The 24,182-nt window shown below is 35.4% G+C and overlaps 1 protein-coding gene across 4 annotated transcripts in view; it reads right to left on the bottom strand.

The window, feature by feature from the left end:
• Positions 1-2,739: 2,739 nt before the first annotated feature.
• Positions 2,740-24,182, bottom strand: part of DMXL1 (Dmx like 1) — a 133,643-nt gene continuing 112,200 nt past the window's right edge. For all 4 annotated transcript variants that reach the window (XM_007180964.2, XM_007180965.2, XM_007180966.2 and 1 more), the window contains 6 exons: positions 20,109-20,236; positions 16,121-16,213; positions 13,611-13,702; positions 8,129-8,181; positions 6,656-6,873; positions 2,740-4,952 (listed from right to left, as the gene is read on the bottom strand). In XM_007180964.2, coding sequence (XP_007181026.2) covers positions 4,728-4,952; positions 6,656-6,873; positions 8,129-8,181; positions 13,611-13,702; positions 16,121-16,213; positions 20,109-20,236 — 809 coding nt within the window. In that variant the 3' untranslated portion in view covers positions 2,740-4,727. The remainder of the gene's footprint in view (positions 4,953-6,655; positions 6,874-8,128; positions 8,182-13,610; positions 13,703-16,120; positions 16,214-20,108; positions 20,237-24,182) is intronic.

Genomic DNA, 24,182 nt, shown 5'->3' with positions numbered 1-24,182 from the left:
CAGCACCATACCAACTCACAGGGGGCCCAAGGTAGAGAAATAAAATACGGGTGTGGCTTTTGTCTAATGAGTGGCTTATAATTTAATATACAAGAAACCCACAACTTTTTTTTTTTTAGAAACCCACAACGTTTTAAAAAGCAATTTTACTAGATTGAACCATAGGGGACAGGACAGTACAAATGTAAAGAGGTCTTTGAACGCTCAAACTTCTCTATCCAGGAAAACAGGTTGAGAAAACTACCGTTAAAAATGCTGGGCCATTTTTATGGAAAAAGAATAACTTAAGGGTAGAAAAAAGCAGCCCAGAAGGTGGAGCCAAGAGCTGTAGAGAATTACTTGCAGGGAACAGGAGTACTCAAGGAACTGATGACATGTACCCAGCTAAACTCCAGAATCCCTCTGCACCAGGACCTACCATGTGACTTACTTTTCCTCTTTTAGAACGGGAGATAGCTATCCCCTCTCTGTCTCACCGTTACGTTTCACATGTGGGAGGCACGTTAACTTGCCTCATTAGTTCATGGGTCTTTAAACTGAGTACTGTACTTAAGGAACCTCATTTAAGGAGCCACATATACACCTGAACCTGATTTAGACATCAGGACCCTGGGGTTCAAAAGCCTAACCCTGATGCAGTAATAGGATGAAAACACTGGAGTTTTTTGGGGGAGTGAGTGTTTTGCATGTGGGAGGAATAGATTTAAAAACTTTTAAAACACATATCCTGGGCTGATACACTGCACTGCTTAGATTCTGTTACAAAGGGCATACAGGAGTAAGGCATTTTCACTGTGGAAAGAAATGGGTTGTACCACCAAATTGTTTCTATCACCTATCTGTATTTGCAGTGGGAGAACATTAAGACATTTTTCTTGTTCCAAGGAGACTTGTGAAATAATGTCACACTGCAACTCTGTGTTAGCTCCCTTACAGGCCACAGACATACAGGAGACAACCACGTAAGCAGAAGGAGAAGAAAAGTCATAAAAAACTCAAAACAGATTTAGCTTTGAAAATAACTAGCAAAAGCCATACACATTTCTAAGGCTGACAGGTACATTTAACTAATCTATGTTCAACTTTTTCCAAGTACCCTGAAGGGTAACATCTTAACCTTTCTACTTAAGTAATATCAAGCATCAAAAATATCTCAACAATTCAAAGAGGAATATTCCTGACACAAGACCACTTCACTCAACAGAGCAGTTGCCAAAGTCGTTAAGTCCATTTTAGTATGAAAATACGGCTTTTCTTCACCAACACATACACAACCATTTCTGGTATCATGTTACCAAGTGGGGTTTAAAGGAGTTTAGAAAAGTATTACCTCCTTCTTCCCTTCTCCCATGTTAAAGTTTTGCTTTGTATGTATTCTTCCATACATATTTCTATGTTCCTACATATGTACTAAAACTATACATTGAAAAAACCTGAAACAATATGGGATATAACACCTTTTACTTCGAAAATTTATCTCACCAACCTCTTTTCAGATGAACAGATACAAATCTAACATTCTTTTACTATTGAGAGAATATTCCATTGTATGGATGTACCAAAATTTATGCCACAATTTACCCACTAATTAACATTTAGATTTCCAGTTTTCCTGCTCCACCAGATGTCTCAATAAACACCTGTATACATATATTTTTATGCATAGGTGTTTTTATCTTAAAGGATAATCTCTCAAGATTGCTCAGTGAAAGTATGCTTTTCAATTTTAATATGTATCTAGGTAACTTTGTAGCAGTTTAGTTCTGCCAGCAATGTTTCACTGTGCCCACCCACTTCCTTGCATCTTCACCAAACTGATGTCACTGTGTTTTGACTTTATATTAATTTGATGGATGAACAGTGGTAACACATTTTTTTTTCTTAAAGCATTCCTTTAACTATTAGTGAGGATGAACATACTTTGTGCTTGCTGACTTTTCCATGTCCTGTTCTGTGAATTGTGTGATTTCTCCATTACTTACCATTTTAAAATTCTCTTTGTATTAGGGACGTTAACATTTTTCCTATTCCTATACACATATTTCTTCTCGTCTACCTGTTCTTTTGACTGTGGTCTCTTGCAATATGACATTTAAACTCTTTGTTTAGTAAATATGTCTCTCTGGGTTTCCAACACTGTTATGAAAAGATCATCACCACTCTAAGGTTATACAAGGATTTTCTTTAAGTAGGTATATTTCTGTATTTTGTTCCAGTTGCTGAGACTATTATGAGAAATTCCACAACGGTTTTTTAAAAATTTTTTAAAGAGAAGAAATGAATTGGGGCAAGACAGAGAGAGCAAGAAAGGAGGATGGAATTGACTGTCCCATGATTCTACATAAGAAAAATCCTACATTTTAGAAAATGAGACTCACAATGTTGTGAATTCTTCCATCATTACAAAGCCTCATTCTCAGAAAGCACACAATTTAAAAAATGTGTATCCACTTCATTGATGTATCCACTTCATTAGTGTGGATGAAATTTTACATATATGTATATCATTTTATACTTAAACATACATTCCAACTACTTTTATTCTCACCTTTTTTGAATAATGCTTATTCATTAAGTTAAAGACTACAGAAAAGGAAGAACAGGGTATCTGGGAAAATTATGCAATTCTTCCTACATTAACCAAATACAAATACAGAAGTTCTCCAGTTTAAAATGTCACATACACTCAAGTCAACTAAAGTGGCATAAATACTACTTAAAACAATAGCATGCTAAAAATAGTTACTGCATGATTGTTTATTTAAAATATTATGACTCTGGATGTAAATACATATGGGCTTACATAATTTATTATTCATATAAACCCTCAATTAAAATGCTTAATTCTTCATCCACAATGTCTTTCTCCTAGTAAGCATAATAATACATTTTCTATCTCACTGAAAGTGTTTAAAGCCTTTTGAATCTTGATTCATGAAGAAATTACTGAGGAATAACTTAATATTAACTACATCAAACAATAGTATTGTTTGCAATGTTGTCACAGATTTCTCCATGGCAAAATAGTCACATATCGTTATTGCACAATTTATAGGTACAGGTTATTATGTGCACATAAACTCTCTACATAATAACAGTGTCTTCACTGCAACTTGCTCAACACATTTAAAATTATGAATACAATTTACAAAATCTTTTAACAATATACTTTTAAAAGTATCCTGAGGATATTACAAAATTCATTTTACCAGCCCTTCATTTCTTTGCTTCATTTGACTCTTTAGTTTCCACGATAATAGCTTCCCATATTTTGTTACATAAAAATGTTCTATTAATATTCCTATTAACAAAATATATTTAAGCTAAATAGTATATAATTGTCCCTTAAACACTTAGTCCCATCTGCCTCCAGTCTTCTTGGTTAAAATCAAGTATTATCAAGTTTTCTATAATTCTGAATCAGAAAAGGTATAGCACAAAACAGACAGAAATAGGGTTAGCACATTTAAGTTAAAAGCATTGTGCATTTTTAATATTTTGGTCATATTTTATAATAAAATAATATATTTTGGCAAAAAATAATAAAATATAAGGCTTAGTTTATTATCTTTTAATGGTAGATCTGGCAGGTATTTTACATTTGTAAATACTATCTATTTAATTTGACTGTTTTCACATTTGTTTCTAAAAACACTGCTATAAGGTTTTCAGAACTTTGAGACTAAAAGCACCTAAAAAATAAGAAATAAAATAAAATTTAAGTAAAATGTATGGTACCTAAAAATCCTTTGACAAATTTATAAGCTTAAGTATCTCATATATGCCAACACAGAATCATTATTGCCTGCTAAGTCTTATCTGACTCAATGTAATCTTTAAAATAATAATTTGGAAGTTTTCCTGAAATTTATTTGAAAATTAGGATGGGAATTCAAAAATTAAAAAAAAAAAAGGTGAAAAAAACAGTTGCAGAAAAAGTTGTTATTCTGGTGGCAGTAGTTGTTATGGCACAAAAACAAATGAAAAGACTTATAGTTTTCATGTATATATATATATATATATATATATATATATATATATACACACACACACACATATATATACATATATATATATACACACACACACACACAAAGTTCAAATAAGATGTGTAAGATACATTACATATATATACACGACCACACACACACAACTTGGGCTCCAGAGGGGAAACTGATGAAAACTTTACATAACAAGGCATTTGGCTCACCTGTCACTAAAGTCCGAAAGACAGTGCTAATGGAGATGTTCATTATTTTTTGATTCTTACCCAAATTTCAATCTATCATTAATTAAGAGAGGAGTGTGTGATGTGTAAGTTTGAAAAATGCAGTGAGACCGTGGTGAATTAAGTGATGACTGATGTGCAACTGCCTTTACATAAAGGGTATTTTTACTGTAAAACAAATTCATGCAGAGATATCTGCAGAAGAATTTATCAACAACAAGAAAACAAAACTCCTTTAACACTATGATATACTCACCATACTATAAATATGTATTATTACAGCATTACTTATACATTCTACTTTAGACAATGTAGTCTAATTTTGAATGACCTTATTAATTTTTAAGGCATCAGTGCATCAAGGGCAAAGCTCTATAAAATAAATATGAAAACAAGAAAGCATTAGCTTATTTGTGGCATAGAGAGTGATCACTGTACATCATATGTGTTGGCCACTTCATGGAATAGGTAATAAATTATACATCTTACTGTTAAAATGTTACAGCATAAATTTCACATCATTTTTCAGCACTTCATTTAATGGGCTAAACTGGTCCGGCAGTATTCTCATTTTCATTGTTCCATCAGCTCCACATGAAAAAATGTGATTTGCAGGCCCTGTCTCAATTTGCATCACTCCGGTTCCAATATTTCTGAAAATGGATTGCCGAGCATGTTCATTGATAAAAGTGTGGAGAAGACTAAAGGTAGAGAGACTCCAAATCTGAAATGTATAACAACAAAATAAAAATTGGGGTTGACGATTACCTTAAAAATCCAAACGAAAGACTTACGTCTGTCTTCCCGTACAAATAAGGAATTTCTAAAACAAAAATGGAGAAAAATCTGTGTAGGCTTACAGTCATAACATTTTGATTCTGTATATGGTGTTGCAATTTTCCAAAGCTCTTTGATATTATCACATTCTTCAAAAATCAATCCAGTAAGAGAGGAGGTATTTTAAACCCTTCGTTGGAGACGAGAAAACTTAGGTACAAGGAGGTTAGGTGTACAATGCAACAGAAACTTGTAATGTTATAGGAACTACAATCAAGATTTCCTATCTCTCAGCAAAGTTTCTGTTGTGTAGTTGTAGAGTGGGGTAATTCTTTCTCCATAGTATACAGTACCCACCAAGGGATCAGAACCACTGGAAAGAGAAAAGTACCAAACACCTAGAGGCCTTCAGACCAGTCAAAACTATATTCCAGCTGCAAGATAAATTATTACAACTTTCTGATGTTTTCACATCACATTTTTAAAAATATTTCTTTGTTTTCCCTAAGAAATTCATTAATTCATATTACTCTAGACATGATTGTTAAATTGTAAGTCCTGAATACTACCTGGTATACTATGAAATCTTATAACTTAATTAAATAATAAACCTCAGAATGAAAGTACAAACTAATCTAAAGAACTAATCTAAAACATCATATGACTTATTCTAAACTGAGGGCAGTTCAAATAAGAAACTACCTTCAAACTGGAAAAAAAAAAAAGAATTCTGTATGGCAGCTGGTGTATATATTTAAGAAAAACCTGTTTGAAATTCTTCAATTCTAGTTAATTTTTTCTGGCTGAGAATTATGAAAACAATATGGAAGTTCTAACAAAGCAGTCCAACTTACTTGTACTAAGTACTCACTAGCACTTAAATTAATGGATTCTAAGAAACTAGACTCCTCCAGTGGGTTGCTGACCATTAGAGTAACTTAGGGACTAGTCTTATCCCTGCAGATCCTTCTGAGTGTAGCCAGAGAACCTTCCATCAAAACCACTATTTCTGTGTTCCAAAAATGCACATTCCTGAGCCTTGGACTTACCAAATGGGTATTTCTGGGATAGGACCTAGCAACAGTATTTCTGGAGTGGGATGCATTTTTAACAAGGTGCTTAACATTTTTAACAAGCTGCTTAACATTCAAACTTCTAAGTTTGAAACACAGTGGAGTTTGAGAAGGACTGTTACAGGCAGAGCTTATCCAGGTACATCAGAATTCTTGAATCAGGCACTGAGTTGTTGGATGCTGATACTATGAATGACAAAATGGGGAGAAATTTGGGATAAGGGAAAATGTCAGTATATCTCACAGCCCCTGAAACTGAATTCAGTAACTCTGAACATGGGGTCAAGACTAATTCTAACGTCTGAAATATGTTCACATCCATGGAAAATCCAGTTCTTTCGCATGCATTAGTTAAGCATATTTGAAAACAACTGAAAAACAGGCATTTTTCAAGTTAAATATTATTTTATTTCATTCATTAAAAGATTTATTAAATAGCAATTAACCTTGTTGACTACAAAGGAATTAATATTTCTATTATTTAAAGAGACTGGTATCATCAATATGATTAAAGATCTAAGGTTTCTAAAGATTTCTTTTCATAATGTAATAGATATTGTGGCATTACTGTATTTACCTTTATGTTGCCTTCAGCAGATCCTGTAACAAAGTACTCTTCAGTTGGATCAATAGCAATGGCTTTAACAGGAGAATCATGGCTCTGGAAAAGCTGCCTCTGCTGTCGTTGCCAAAGGTCAAAAGCACATGTATAGCCTTTTCTGCCACCTGATATTAGTAGCTGATGTTTTGGAGCATATGCTAAAACAGTGGCTCCGCTATCATGACAAGTAAAAGCTGGAAAAAAAAGTAAAAACTGTTTAATAGTATAAGAAACAGACTTCTGGCTTTTGGCCAAGGTAGAATGACAGATTAGATTTGCCATCCTGCCTAAAACAATTAAAATATTCAAATAATATACAGGGAACAATGGTTTGAGACACTGGTCACTAAGCAATGAAGAATGATCTTTGCAAAATGGGAAGCAAACTGGGTGACCCACATAACTGCCCCAGCTTATTGCCTATAGAGTATTTTCTGGCCGTGGCATAAGAAAGGGGAACCCAAGTTGATCTGGGTTCCTATTTCCACCAGCCATACTGGGAAAAAACCCTCATAATTCACAAGGCATTGTATAGAGTACTGAGAAAGGTACTGCCTCAATATGGGGGCAAAATTAGCCCTGTACCAAATACGGCTTTTAACACAGCCACCCCCCCCCCCACCAAATCTAACTGTTTCCAAGTAACTTAGTCCCAGAGCAGAGCTCAAAAATATTTACACAATACAAAAATAATCAGCACCTAACAAGGAAAAATTCACAATGCTTGGCATCTAATAAAAAATTACCAGGCATGCAAAGAAGCAGAAAGCACCCATAAGGACCAGAAAATCCATCAACTGAAACTAACCCAGAAATGACATAGTTGACAGAAGTAGTAAATCCTTATTAATTTCCTTAAATTAAAGTCATTATAGGTGTATTCCCAAGATGCTGGATTTTGTCTGGATTTAAATGTATACCATAGGTGAATTGTTTAACCTAAGTCTCAGTTTCATCACTTGTAAAAGAGGAGATAATACCACCTGCCTAATAGGTATGTGTGAGGATGAAACTAATTAATATATTTAAAGCATGTACAGTACCTGGCATATACTAAGTACTCAATACAATGTTGTTATTATTCTTGTAAGAATCTAAATAGGGCTTCCCTGGTGGCGCAGTGGTTGAGAATCTGCCTGCCAATGCAGGGGACACGGGTTCGAGCCCTGGTCTGGGAAGATCCCACATGCCGCGGAGCAACTAGGCCCGTGAGCCACAATTACTGAGCCTGCGCATCTGGAGCCTGTGCTCCGGAACAAGAGAGGCCGCGATAGTGAGAGGCCCACACACCGCGATGAAGAGTGGCCCCCACTTGCCGCAACTAGAGAAAGCCCTCACACAGAAACGAAGACCCAACACAGCCATAAATAAATAAATAATTCCCATTTAAAAAAAAAAATCACTTTTACTTTATGAATTTGTGATTCATAAAATGCTTTCAAAACTTACCATGGACTAAACTATTGGCAGGTGCTACAAGAGTGTCCCACAAACATATGTTTCTGGAAAAAAAAAAAAAAAAGATTACTTATTGAATGACATAAGAAGTTAAAAACAGAATAAAAATAAGTATGTCTCACATTATATAATGATAAAGGTATCAATACAGAAAGCATATTACACTTGTTAACATATACGCACCCAATACAGGAGCACCTAAATATATAAAGCAAATACTAATAGACATAAAGAGAGAAATAGACAATAATACAGTAATAGTAGGGGATTTTAACACCCCCCTAAACATCAATGAACAGATCATCCAGAGAGAAAGTAAGGTAATAGTGGTGTTAAGTGACACAATAGACTAGCTGAACTTAAATGATATGTACAGAATATTACACCCCAAAACAGCAGAATGCACATTCTTTTCAAGCACACATGGAATGTTCTCCAGAATATATTACATACTAGGTCACAAAACAAGCCTCAACAAATTTAAGAGGATAGAAATTGTATCAAGCATGTTTTTCTGACCACAATAGTAAGAAGCTAAAAATTAACTCCAGAAGGAAAAATGGAAAGAAAAAACCCAAACACATGGAGACTAAACAACATGCTACTAAAAAACCAATGGGTCAATGAGAAAATCAAGAGGAAATCAAAAAGGACCTTGAGACAAATGTAAATGGAAAAACAACATCCCCAAATCTATGGGATGCAGCAAAAAAAGCAATTCTAAGAGAGAAGTTCATAGCAATACAGGCCTTCTCAAATAAACAACACAACCTACCACTTACCACCTAAAAGAATTAGAAAAAGAACAAACAAAGCCAAAAGTCAGCAGAAGGAAGAAAATAATTAAGATCAGAGAGGAAATAAACAAAACAGAGATTTAAAAAAAACAACAAAAACAATCAATGAAAGCAAGAGCTGATTTTTTGAAAAGAAAACAAAACTGACAAACCTTTATCCAGCACATCAAGAAGAAGAGAGAAGACCCAAATAAACAAAATAAGCAATGAAAGAGGAGAAATAACCGACACCAAAGAGATACAAAGAATTATAATACTATTAACAGTTATATGCCAACAAATTGGACAACCTAGAAGAAATGGACAAGTTTCTAGAAACATACAGCCTGCCAATTTGAACAGACTGATCACTAGAAGCGAAAATGAATCTGTAAGGGAAAAAAAACAAAACAAAACCCAACTGCCGGGAAACAAAAGTCCAGGACCAGACAGGGGAATTCTACCAAACATATGAAGAACAAACACTTATCCTTCTTAAACCATTCCAAAAAACTGAAGAGGAGGGAACACTCCTAAATTCATTCTACAAGGCCACCATTACCCTGATACCAAAACCAAAGACACTACAAAAAAAGAATATTACAGGCCAGTATCTTTGATAACTACAGATACAAAAATCCTCAACAAAATACATCAGCAAACCAAATCCAACAATACATAAAAAGCATCATACACCATGATCAAGTTGGATTTTTTCCAGGGTGACAAGGATAGTTCAACATTTGCAAATCAATAAATGTAATACATTACATTAACAAAAGGAAAGATAAAAATCACATGATCATCTCAAAAGATGCAGAAAAACTGTCTACTGAGATGTCCATTCATGATAAAAACTTTCATCAAAGTGTGTATAGAGAGAACATTCCTCAACATAATAAAGGCCATTTAAATCCACAGCCAACATCATATTCAACAGTGAAAAGCTGAAAGCCTGCCCACTAAATTCAGAAACAAGACAAGGATGTCCACTCTCTCCACTTTATTTAACATGGTACTGGAAGTCCTAGCCACAGCAAACAGACAAGAAAAAGAAATAAAAGGTATCTAAATTGGAAGAGAAGGGGACTTCCCTGTTGGTCCAGTGGGTAAGACTCCATGTTCCCAATGCAGGGGGCCTGGGTTTGATCTCTGCTCAGGGAACTAGACATCGCATGCATGCCACAACTAAGAGTCTGCATGCCGCAACTAAGAGTCCACATGCCGCAACTAAGTGTCTGCATGCCGCAACTAATAAGTCCACGTGCCGCAACTAAAGATCCCGCATGTCACAACTAAGAAGTCTGCATGACACAACTAAGAAGTCCACATGCCGCAACTAAAACCCGGTGAAGCCAAAGTAAATAAATAAATATTTTTTTTTAATTAAAAAAAAAAAATTGGAAGGGAAGAAGTAAAACTGTCACTATTTGCAGATGACATGATACTTTAGATAGAAAACCCTGAAGTCTTCACCCCCCCAAATTTAGAATAAATGAATTCAGCAAGGTTGCAGGATACAAGATTAATTTTTTAAAAATCTGTATTTTTATACACTAATAATGAAATATGAGAAAAAGAAAGTAAAACACAACCTGTTTAAGGTCACATCAACAAGAATAAATACCTAGGGATAAACTTAACCAACGAGGTGAAAGACCTATACTCTGAAATATAAAACACTGATGAAGGAAACCGAAGATAATACAAAGAAATGGAAAGATACCTTGTGCTCTCGGATTGGAAGATTAATATTGTTAAATTGGCCACACTACTCAAAGCAATCTACAGATTTAATGTGATCACCATCAAAATACCCATGGCATTTTTCACAGAACTAGAACAAAATAATTCTAAAATTCACATGGAATCACAAAAGACCCTGAATTGCCAAAGCAATGTTGAGAAAGAAGAATAGAGCTGGAAGAATCACACTCCCTGACTTCAGACTATACTACATAGCTACAGTAATCAAAACAGTGTGGTACTGCCACAAGAACAGACACATAGATCAATGGAACAGAACAGAGACCCCAGGAATAAACCCAAGCATTTATGGTCAATTAATCTATGACAAAGATGGCAAGAATATACAATGGAGAAAAGACAGTCTCTTCAACAAGTGGTGGTGGAAAAACTGGACAGCCACGTATAAAATAATGAGATTATTAGAACATTCCTGTTCACCATATACAAAAATAAACTCAAAATGGTTTAAAGACCCAAATGTAAGAATGGAAAATCATAAACCTCCTAGAAGAGAACATAGGCAATACACTCTATGACATAAATTGCAGCAGTATTTTCTTAGATCAGTCTCCTAAGGCAAAAGAAATAAAAGCAGAAATAAACAAATGGGACCTAATTAAAGCTTTTGCACAGCAAAGGAAATCATCAACAAAATGAAAAGACAACCTACTGAATGGGAGAAAATATTTGCAAATGATGTGACTGACAAGGGGTTAAAACCTAAAATATATATATAGTTCATACAACTCAATATAAAAAAAAACTCAATAAAAAAATGGGCAGAAGATCTGAATAGACAATTTCCCAAGGAAGACATACAGATGCCCAACAGGCACATGAAAAGATTCTCAACATCACTCATTATTAGAGAAATGCAAATCAAAACAAAAATGAGTTATCACCTCACACTAGTCAGAATGGCCATCATCAAAAAATCTACAAACAATAAATGCTAGAGACGGTGTAGAGAAAATGGAACCTTTGTACACTGTTGGTGGAAATGTAAATTGGTACAACCACTGTGGAAAACAGTATGGAGGTTCCTCAAAAAACTAAAAATAGAACTACCATATGATCCAGCAATTCTACTCCTGGGTACATATCTGGAAAAAAATGAAAATACTAATTTGAAAAGATACATGCATCCAAATGTTCACAGCAGCACTATTTACAATAGCCAAGATATGGAAGCAACCCAGGTGCCCATCAACAGATGACTGGATTAAGAAGATGTGACACACACACACACACACACACAGTAAAATATTACTCAGACATAAAAAAGAATGAAATACTGCCATTTGCAGCAATGTAGATGGACCTAGAGAATATTATGCTAAGTGAAATAAATAAGACAGAAAAAGACAAATACTATATGACATAACTTACATGTGGAATCTAAAAACAAATACAAATGACTGTATATACAAAACAGAAACAGACTCACAGATATAGAAAACTTGTGGTTACCAAGGAGGGGAAGACAGGTGAGTGACATATTAGGAATATGGAATTAATAGATACAAACTACTATATATAAAATAGATAAGCAACAAGGATATACTGTATAGCATAGGGAATTATAACAATTATCTTGTAATAACCTATAATGAAGTATAATCTGCAAAAATACTGAATCACCATGCTGTATACCTGTAACTGATATAATGTTGTAAATCAAGTATACTTCAATTAAAAAAAGCAGTATGTCTCATTATAGCTCACTTGAACCTTGCTCACACAGAAAGTTCTTAAATTTATAAAGCATCAAATAAAGTAACCAATATATTTATGTATGATTAATTTTTAGACAAAAATTTAAAAAACTAATAGCTTCCCAAACTAAGTAACTTTAGATTAACATGTAATTACAAGGAATACTATACGAAGTCTGAATACGGAAACTACTTTTTGTATTCACTGATTTTCTTTTTTTTTTTTTTATAAATTTATTTATTTATTTTTGGCTGTGTTGTGTCTTCGTTGCGGCGTGCTGGCTTCTCACTGCGGTGGCTTCTCTTGTTGCAGAGCACAGGCTCTAGGCGCGCAGACTTCAGTAGTTGTAGCACATGGGCTTTGTTGCTCTGCGGCATATGGGATCTTTGTATTCACTGATTTTCTAATCTAACAGTTCAACTTGCATACATAAATAGCAGGACACACCGAATTTTCTTGAGTACAAACAAAACTTATTCCTACTACAAAAGGTAACAGCTTCTACTCCATTCTGTGAATTACAAAGGAGGCACAAATACGTACAAGAATTTCTATGATAAATGGGCTGAAAACTCCATATTCCTAGAATTCCCACTTTGAGTGTAAAGTGAGGCCTCAAGACGAACACAAAAGCTCAGCAACCTCGGAAGGCCTTAATCTCAGAACTCAGCTGTAGAAGGGAAGTAAAAACTGTGCCTGGACATGGAGGGAGGAGACTTTTTTTTTTGCATATTTAACCTATTTGGGGAGATGGGGACGGGCTGTCACTTACTAGTTATTATACAACTAACATGTCTTTCTCAGCTTCTTGTGTTCTTACTGTGAAACATTGATAATGCGATATAATAAAGCTGTGGTGAGGATTTAACTAAATAGCATGGCCAATAAATAATACTCTTTTTATTTTTTTTTTGGCCTCAAGCTTTCTTAATACATAGCAAATAATATGGAGGAAAAACTCTACCAACAATCAAATTCTTTTATCCTACACTAAAGTCTTAACATTAGAATACTAAAAATCCAGAAGGAATGGATTTTGTCTTTAATGTCACCAGAATTTCCTTAGCTTTACAATTAAAACACTAAAAAAGCTCTAAGAAACAAGTCTCTTTAAATAAAAATATTTAAAGGTGTAATTATGAAAACATTATTGAGATATAAGGACATCAAGCAATTAAAAATAAAGCTTAGCTATACATACACAGACTTCAATTTCAGTTATAATCTCTTACCTATTGTCAGTTGAAAGACCAGCTGTAGCTATCAGAGAGGAGGAACTAACGAAGACAAAATCATTGGCTGTTTTGTTATGACACTGCCAAGTCTGGAATGGTTATAAACAACACACGTTTATTGCTGTCACAAACAATTTTATAAGCACGTAGATGTATTAATCAAAAAGTGATCATGTAATTTGCGGCTTACTTAAATCCTTGTGTTCTTTCCCCCACACATTTTAGAAAAGTTGCAAGAGTAATACAGAGAACTCTCCTATACCCTTTACCCCGATTCACCAATGTTTACCATTTTGGCACATTTGTTTTGCCTCTTCTCTTTCACACACACACACACACACACACACACACATACACAAACACAACTTTCCCTGAACCATTTAAATAAGATGCATACGTTATGACCTTTTATGACCTCTGCTTTTGTTCAACCAAAAGTTCAAAGGGAAACAAAAGAAGGTTAACTTCAAACATTTTTCTTAGAATACTTGTGAAAATTTTTGTCTTAGAAAACAAAAACTAGAATTTTAGATGATCTCAGACTGAATTATTTATTTTCAGAAATATTTAAGCTTTCAAATACTTTTTCAAATATGTGAATAAAAAATATTACTAATAGTCAACAAATTAGAAAATTTACAATGTTTCTCAATATTCCATCAAACAATAACAAACTACTATGAGAGGTTTAGTCAGTTATAAAGGCTTCCAAGTTATGTCTGTTCAGATGTTTCTCTTCAATAAAAAATAAAAATTTAAAATATGTCAAAATCATCATATGAAAAAGTTTTCCTTTGAGTCACTTCCCCATTGCCCCCAACCACCACTGCAGCTGGGCTAGATGATATGTCTTTAAAACAAAATCTACTTTAATCCCCCAAAGCAAATAATGTTCGTTATTAATCCAATTTGTCTTTTTAGAAGTTTTAAAAAAAAGGCAGTCCCCTAAGAAACATAAACTTGTACAGTTGACCCTTGAACAACACAGGTTTGAACTGCATGGGTCCACTGATACACAGATTTTTTTCAATAAATACATACTACAGTACTACACGATCCAAGGTTAGTTGAATCTGTGGATGCAGGACCATGGATATGGAGGGCTGACTGCAAAGTTATATGCAGATTTTCAACTTGGGGGCGGGGTGAGGTGTCCAGTGTCCCTAACCCCTGTGTTGTTCAAGGCCCACCTGTACATTTAATCTGCTGCCTGAATGAAAATAGGAGGAAAAATAAATATTTTTTCAAGGTACCCTCACCAACACTCCCTACTTGCTTTCACTTAGACCAGTACTTTATTCTAGCATTTAACCTTGGGTGAATTACTGGAATTTTAACCCATATTCTTAATTTTTTTCTTGATAGATATTGCTTAGTCCTATAAAGGGCTTCACTAAAGAATCCATCAAATATAAATTCAGTGTTCTATGAAGCTGCGGAAGGTTCACTAAACCTGTGTGGTCCTGAATAGAGATGTATCATTTTTTTTTTTTTTTAAAGAGATGGGCAAGAAAATATCACCAGCTATAGGATACCCTTTCTACTTTGTTCATAAGGGATAATAACTGCAGAAAAATAACCCGATGCACTGGTCTGTTGATCATTCTTTTTAGGTATCACAGACACTGCCATTTAGTGAGGCTAGAAAAGGGCTTGAGTAACCCATGGGTTGCATGGGTCTCCGGAGGTACCATGTTGGTTCTATACAGGTTTCTTTCTTTCTTTCTTTCTTTTTTTTTACATCTTTTTATTTTATTTATCCCTTGACTAATCATTTCATTTTTAATTAATTTTACTACTTTGGTCTTTATCAAGTGACTAATCCATTAGCTTTATTATTTATTTACATTTTCTGGTGAGTTTTTTTACTTTTCTATGTTTTCTTTTTTTTTTCTTCCTTTCAGTTTTGAGAAATGATTGACATGCAGCACTGCATAAGTTTAAGGAGTACAGCATAATGTTCTGGCTTACATACATCATGAAATGATTACTACAATAAGTTTAGTAACATCCATCACCTCGCATAGATATAAAATGAAAGAAAAAGAAAACATATTTTTCCTTGTTCCGAAAATGCTTAGAATTTACTCTCTTAACAACTTTCATATATAACATGTAGCCGTGTTGATTATGTTAATCATGTTGTACATTACATACCCAGTACTTACTTACCTTTTAGCTGGAAGTTTGTACCTTCTGACTGCCTCCATCCAATTTCCCCTCTCCACCCCTGCCTCTGAGTAACCACAAATCTGATCTCCCCTTGCCATCAGAACCAGGTACTTTCATACAGGTTTATTTTCCAAGTTACCAGAGATTAAGGATTTTTATACCTCACAGTGTAATTTTCAACATAATACAGGGACAGAAACTTAGAGTAAAGTGATTGAATACACAGGACTAGACAGATTTTATATTTTGGCTTTGATATTTCTTGCAAGTATATATTCTTGGTTTCTTGAAAATAAAAATTCAAAAAATTTTAAAGGTAGGAATTCTTGGCTTACCAGGTATGGCTTAGGCATACTTCCAGTAACTGGACAACATTTCCAGTTTGTTTGATACAAACTTAAATATCCATCAGCATCAACTATTCCAAACTTAGAGAAAAAAAATATTTAAAAGTATTTAATACAAATAAAAAAGCACATATTTACCCTTACCCTCACTGTGAATCTCATATTTTAACTCTTAAACATTTGACTGATAAGTTGCTTGACTTTTCACTTCACCTATGCATGGATCTAGTCCAGAAAAACATTTAGCTATTACTTTTAAAAAATTCCAGGGTGGCTATAAAGGAAACTAACATCAGACACTCAATTTATTATACTAACCGACAGCATAGTCTGTATATTCTCTGTAAGTACTCCAAAAATAGGATACTGGATTTACACATTAAGCCATGTGACAAAGTTTTAGCATATACAAGATAAAAAACTGTTCATCTTAAAAAAGACAAAGTAAGGACTTCCAGAGATATACAACAAGGAAAACATGTAAACAACAGCAGAAAATGAAACAAAGTTTATCACAGTAAAGGAATTACACTATGGAAACTCAGAGCATTTTGACTGGAAAGATGACAAAATAATCCAGTAAGGGGGTATATGATACAGATCTTAAAATAAAACAAATGTCTAATTCAGACTCCTGCCCTCTCCCATCTACAGATATAACAACTATTAACAATTTGATAGTGTTCCCTTTCAGATTTTTTCTATGAATATTCAAACATTCATACATACAAGGATACAAGGTTTTTTTAAAATTATGATGATAATATACAGTTCTACAATTACATTTTTTACTTATTATAGCCATTTTTTCACATTGGTATGTATAAATCTACCTCATTCTTGTGCTGTGTAGTATTACACTATATAGTTGCATTGTAACTTTTTAAAGCTTTTCCCTATAGAATTTCCAATTTTTCCTATAATAAAAAGTGCTGCTTTGAACATTCTTGCATATACACCTCTGAGTATTTATATAGGATAGACATCTAGAAAAGAAAAAGCTCTGTCAAAGGGCATCATTTAAAATTGGTAGGTGAAGCCAAAATTAAATCCTAAGTGGTAACATCAATTTACACACCCATTTTTCTTACACATTAGCCAACACTGCATACTACAAAATTATAATATTTGTCGATTAACAGAAATAAAGTCTCATTTTCATGTGCATTTCTTCAGTTATTAGTGAGGGTTATTGGCCATGCATAGGGTTTTGTTTGTTTTTTGGTTTTTTGGTAAATTGTTCACATTCTTTGTCTTCTTTTTCATTGTCTTCTTACAAAATTGACTGACAGGACTAATAGTAGGAATATTAATCCATTGTTTACTATTTTTGTTACAGATATTTTTCCGACGTTTATCCTTTCTGTGGTTTATCCTATGTTTTCTGGAGTAGGTTTAGGTACGTTCTTCAGAAAGGGTATATGGAATGTGCTAATTCTCTGCATACTTAAAAATGTGTTTATTTTGCCACCAAATTTAAATGACAGTTTGGATAGACATCGACCCCATTCCTTATCCATCAGAATTCTGTGAATACTGTTCTACTGTCTATTTGTAACCTCTCTTTTTGAGGAGGCCGATGCCATTAATTTTAGATATGGGGGTGGAGAGGTTGTAAGCAATCATTTTTACCCCTACTCCTTCCTAGAAGCTCTCTTTATCCTTCAGTTAAAAAAAACAAAAATCAAATAATCAGGCTGTGTCTAGGCATGTGCTGTTTCTCAATACTTCTGCCTAGTACTTGGTAGGCGCTTCTTTTTCTAAAATTCCATGTTTTGCTTTGGGGAAATTTTTATTTTATTATTCCTTTTAATATAATGTTTCTCTTCCATCACCTTTTTTCTTCTTCTGATATATCTTTTAAATGTCTTTTATAAATTCTCCTGGGTCTAGTCTCAATTTATTTCTTGGGTTATTTTCATCATGGGATAAATTCCAAATTTGTACTAACCAGTCACAAACTTGATTTTCAAATACTTCCATTCTGCTATTCAGCCCTTGTAATCAGTAGTTCCTCTACTCTCCTAATTTTGAGGAATCATGTTTTTAATTTCCAAAAATTCTTTACTGTTCTACTGCCTTTGGTTCATAGAATCCCGTTCTTATTTTACAATGTAGGATCTTCCTAAATCCAAGGAATTATTCCTCACTGGTCATTTTTTTCTGCTAAATGCTCCCTTTTAGCCTCTTGGTTTTTCTGCAATGTCCAGTGGCTTTTGACAAAATGATCAGCATTACTGTGATATACTGTAGCATGAGTTATCTGTTCCATTTACTCCAGTAGGCTTCCCTACTAAGGGAGATAGCACGCTTAGGTGTTGTGCTCTTGGGCACCATCATGGCTGAGGTGAATCAACAGTAAGCTGACTGCCTGTCAAAGAGACTTGGGCAGACAATAAGGAAGTTTGTTGTGCCTTAAAATAGCCTACATAGAAGGTTGTAGTGAGTGTAAAATCTATAAAATAACTCCGAGTGTCGAAGGACTTGAATGCCACACTAAAGAATATGGGCTTTTGGATACAATGAGGAGGCTGCAGGTTCTTGAAAAGGACAATATGATCTCACCTATAGTGTAGTTATATAATTATGCTATTTGTTCTTTTTTCTTTTACGGCTGCACCACACAGCTTGTGGAATCTTAGTTCCCCGACCAGGGATCAAACCCACGCACTCGGCAGTGAAAGCACGTGAGTCCTAACCACTGAACCGCCAGGGAATTCCCTATGCTATTTGTTATATAACTTTGTTGACAACATGAAGAATGCATTAGAGAGATAGGGTCAAAGTACAGAGATTAGTTAGGAACAATGTAACATTGACAACCAAAGTGGAAAAATATGAGCACATAAGTGGTATTGATAGGTTATACAGCTGAAAGTACAGTAGAATTCTAAAGGCTTTTAGATTAAATCCCCTTAATTTCCCATTAAGGAGCAAAGAATGTTGCTAATTGGTATTAAGAAATTATATGCTCTCAATTTTGTTTCATAACTACATGAAAAATTATCATTGACTTCTGTGAAATGATAAGAGCCATCTGATAAATGTGGTAGGCAAAAAGGTTGCAGCACACCATGACACAAGTAACACGTAAGGAGGGTGGAAGGTTTGGAGGTTGAGGGAAAACGAAAGGCAAGATGAACCATCAGCTAGGACCTGTGTGAATGTTTTTAGTGAAGCATGGCCCTGAAGACAAAGAGCAGGCTGATTTCCCCTTCAGTAGTTGTTTAAAGTGCTAGTAAGATAAGAGAAGCAGAGAGAGGCAGTTTGAGGAAAGGAGGATTACGGGAAGTGAAGCCGGTTAGAGCCGGGTTGGCAAACTTTTATTAAAAGGCCCATACAGTAAATATTTTAGGCTTGCCAGCTATAGTCTTTGTTCTCCTGAACTCTGTTGCAGTACTGGGAAAATAATCATAGAAAACAAATAATGAATGGGTTAGCTGTGTTCCAATATAACTTTATTTACAAAACAGGTGGCTAGGCTGTAGTTTGTCAATACCCTGTTCTAGAGCAGTGCTTCTCAAAACTTTAATGTTGTGTACAAATCACAAGAGTATCTGGCTAAAATGCAGATGGTGATTTGATAGGTCTGGACTAGAGTCAATAATCTGCATTTCTAATCAACTTCCAGATGTTACTTACTACTTGGTACTTGACCATACTTTGAGTAGGTCCCAGAGGGTAAAGTAAGCAGATGTATTTAATAAAAAATGTGTAATATAAGATGGTCCTATAATCATTTGGTCCTGAAGCATCATATAAGAGAATTTTAATGGACATGTATATAATGTCTTTCCAGGAAGAACCAAGCGAATTTAAGTTTTGAGAGGAATTTCTTTAAAAAGAATTCATATAGATGGATTAATACTTCACCATTAGCTCATTGAGCTGTTCTTTTCAGAAATCCAAGTGAGTAATAGTCATAAACCTTTAACGAAATCAAACCATTTTCCCTATTTACATTTCTATATACTACCTTATTTCCTTGATAGTTAAATCTCATTCTTGTAACTCTTGAATTGCCACCAGATCGGAAACAGGTTATTTGTTGAGAATGGCCCCATTCGAACATTCTCACACTTCCATCTTGAGCTCCTGTCAGATCTGCATTATAAGAGGGAAAAAATTGCAAATTTATTTCAGGAATCTTTGGCAAATTTATTTTTTAATCCAATGTGAAAATCTTTATGGAAGAAATATCTAAGAAATGAATCATAGTCAATTCACATGAATTTACCTTTGTATGAAATTTCACTTGAATACTCTCAATCTTAAAAACAGATAATTACATGGTGTTCTTTCATCTGACAGAACATATCCTCACACAAAACAACAGAAGCAATTAAATCAGACCTCTATAAACTTTATTTCCTTTTGAAATTATCTCAGTTACGTTTTAATAGCCTTTAGTAGATAACGTTTATGATAAAGAATCAAATTCTTGGAATTACTTAACTTTGTATGGTGACAGATGGTAACTAGACTTATCATGGTGATCATTTTGTAATTATAAAAATATTGAATCACTATGTTGTACACCTGAGATGAACACAATACTTTAATAAGTCAACTGTATTTAAAAAAAAAAACAAACTTGGGATTTTCTTTTTTTCACACACACACACACACACACACACACACTGTATTTTATTTTTACAAGAGATAAATAAACTGACACCAAGCATTGTAAATGCATGACCACAACAAAAGCAACAATGACTGCAATTACCAAACATGAAACACACTCGTACTATGCCATAATATTGACATTCAGTCCAGTAATCCTCCACTGTACAGCTCCTTTACTTTGCACTGAAAATTGATTTGTATATTTTTTGCCTCTGAGTCCTTGTGGGATTTTTTATTTTTTAAATTCAAACAGAAAGTCACAAAAATTATAATCATCCTCATCAGTTCACTCAGTCCATGTAATTAATTTTTTTTTTCATCTTGATCTTTTGTTAGCACTTTTATGAATTCATCAGTTTTCCATTAGAGTTCTGAAAATGCTTATTCATTCAGTTCAGCAGTATAAAATCTTGGGATTTTTAACAGCCAATTCTTATCAGTCATACTACTGATGTTTAAATTTATGCATTTTTCTCTGAAAAAAAGATTGTAGAAGGTCTTGAAAGTCATGCTAAAAAAATCATTTCTAATAGTTATTGTGACTGATCTGGTATCTCAAATATATGTTATCTGTTTCATTAAGGAATATGAACAAACTAAATAATTATTAAATTCTTTACTTTACCATTTACTAATTGTGTGTTACTAGGAAACTTAATCTCCCTGAGCCTATTTCCTTCTAGTAAAAGGTATATAAGTCACTATAATAGTGATATATATCATTAATGATATATAAGTCACTGGACAGTTCTGAGAAGTAAATGAGATAATTCATATAAATCATTCAGAAATATGCCTAACATATAGGGCTAAATTTACATTAAGAACAGTTATCAGTATTAATGTGGTACAGAGGTAGTGAGAAATTATATTAATGTATGTAAAAGTAAAGTATCTAGCACATTGCTGGTCATACATTAGTCAACTTTCCCTCATTCATTTCCAAGTAATTAAAATAAAGGAGCTTCAACTGTTTTGACATGTTTTAACACTGGGCTGGGATGGAAGGGTGGGTAGAATTTCTTGAGACTAGGCATGTTAATTCTATCCCCCCTCTCCTCTATAGTCCTGCTTAGCTTAATTAAAAAAATAAATTGGACTAGATGCATTTAAAAACCACTCAAATTTTTCTATTATTTATGGTTTTATTTAATTTATTTGAAAAAAATCCCTAATTATTAGTAGCTCACATGTAAAATGAAACTCTCTTAAAGCCTTATAAACTAAAACTTAAAAAAACAAAGGTTCCATGACTTCCCTGGTGGCGCAGTGGTTGAGAATCCGCCTGCCAATGCAGGGGACACGGGTTCGAGCCCTGGTCTGGGAAGATCCCACATGCCGCGGAGCAACTGGGCCCGTGAGCCACAACTACTGAGACTGTGCTCTAGAGCCCATGAGCCACAACTACTGAAGCCCACATGCCACAACTACTGAAGCCCGTGTGCCTAGAGCCTGTGCTCTGCAACAAGAGAAGCCACCGCAATGAGAAGCCCACGCACCACAACAAAGAGTAGCCCCCACTCACTGCAAGTAGAGAAAGCCCGCACGCAGCAATGAAGACCCAATGCAGCCAAAAATAAATAAGTTAAAAAAAAAAATCACAATGAGATGGGTAGGAGGAGTGGAGATGTAGTAAACTCAGGAGCCATACCCCTGGGGTAAGTGACCCACAACTGGAAGGATAACCACAACTACAGAGGTTCTCTCCAAGGAGCAAGAGTTCCAAACCCCACATGGGGCTCCCCAGCCAGGGGTTCCTGCACTGGGAAGATGAGCTCCCAGAACACCTGGCTTTGCAGGCCAGCAGAACTTGTATATGGGAGAGCCAGAGGGCTCTGGTAAATAGCTTAAAGGGCACATGCAAAATTTCACATACTCTAAATCCCTGTGCAGAAGCAGTCATTTGAAAGGAATTTGGGTCAGACCCACTTGCTGATCTTGGAGAGCCTCCCAAAGAGGCAAGAGGCTAGTGGGACTCCCCCTGGGGACATAAACACTGGTGGCAGCCATTTTGGGGAGCTCATTCCACCATGAGGACACTGGTACTGGTAAGCACCACTTTGGAGTCCTCCTGCTAGCTTATTAGCACCAGGGGCTTACCGGCCCACCCAGTGCCAGTGGGCTGGCACCAGCCCCGACCCTCCTCGGCCCCACAGCCAGCCTACAAGGGACCCAGCCCTGACCATCAGAGAGCCAACACTGGCCCCAGGACCCACAAGGCCACACAGCCAGCCATGCTGAGACCTATCCCCACCCACCAGCAGGTCAGCATCTGCTGCACAAGGTGAGCCTGGCAGCCAACCTGGCTGGGGGCGGGTGGTGGTCAAACCCCGTCTACTAGCACACCCACAATAGTCAGCCCCACCATAAAGAAGGGCCCACACAGCCCACATAAGGGTACCCCTAAAGCATATATCTCTGAAGACCAGAGGGGAACGTGCTGCTAGGCCCCATAGGATGTCTCTAATATGGCCACTTCTCCAAGATTGGGAAGCATAACCAATCTACTGAATACATAGAAATAAACAGAGAATTAGGCAAAATGAGGAGACAAAGAAATATATTCCAAATGAATAAACAAGACAAACATCAGAAAAAGAACTAAATGAAGTGGAGATAAGCAGTCTACCCAATAAAACGTTCAAGGTAATGATCATAAAGATGCTTCATGAACTCAGGTGAAGAATAGAGAAACACAGTGATAAATTTAACAAAAAGAAAATATGAAGAAGAACCAAACAGAGCTAAAGAACACAATAACTGAAATAAAAATACACTAGAAGGAATCAACAGTAGATCAGATGATACAGAGGAACAGCTCAGTGAATTGGAGGACAGAGTAGTGGAAATCACTGAAGGTGAACAGAAAAGAGACATTTTTAAATGAGGATACTTTAAGACACCTCTGGGACAACATCAAGAGTAGGAACATTCACATTATAAGGGTCCTAGAGGTAGGAGAGAGAAAGGAACAGAGACTTTATCTGAAGAAATAATAGCTGAAAACTTTCCTAAGCTGAGAGAAGGAAACAGACATCCAGTTCCAGGAAGCACAGGGAGTCCCAAACAGGATTAACCCAAAGAGGTCCACACCAAGATACACTGTAATTTAAATGGCAAAAATGGGGCTTCCCTGGTGGCGCAGTGGTTGAGAATCTGCCTGCCAATGCAGGGGACACGGGTTCGAGCCCTGGTCTGGGAAGATGCCCCATGTCTCAGAGCAACTAAGCCCGTGCGCCATAACTACTGAGCCTGCTCTCTAGAGCCCGCGTGCCACAACTACTGAGCCCGTGCACCACAACTACTGAAGCCCGCGTGCCTAGAGCCCGTGCTCTGCAACAAGAGAAGCCATTGCAATGAGAAGCCCGTGCACCGCGACGAAGAGTAGCCCCCGCTCGCCACAACTAGAGAAAGCCCGTGT

The sequence above is a fragment of the Balaenoptera acutorostrata genome, chromosome 2 (genome assembly GCF_949987535.1).
Source record: "Balaenoptera acutorostrata chromosome 2, mBalAcu1.1, whole genome shotgun sequence".
Classification (NCBI taxonomy): Eukaryota; Metazoa; Chordata; class Mammalia; order Artiodactyla; family Balaenopteridae; genus Balaenoptera; species Balaenoptera acutorostrata.
This window is presented reverse-complemented; position numbering and strand designations above follow the sequence as displayed.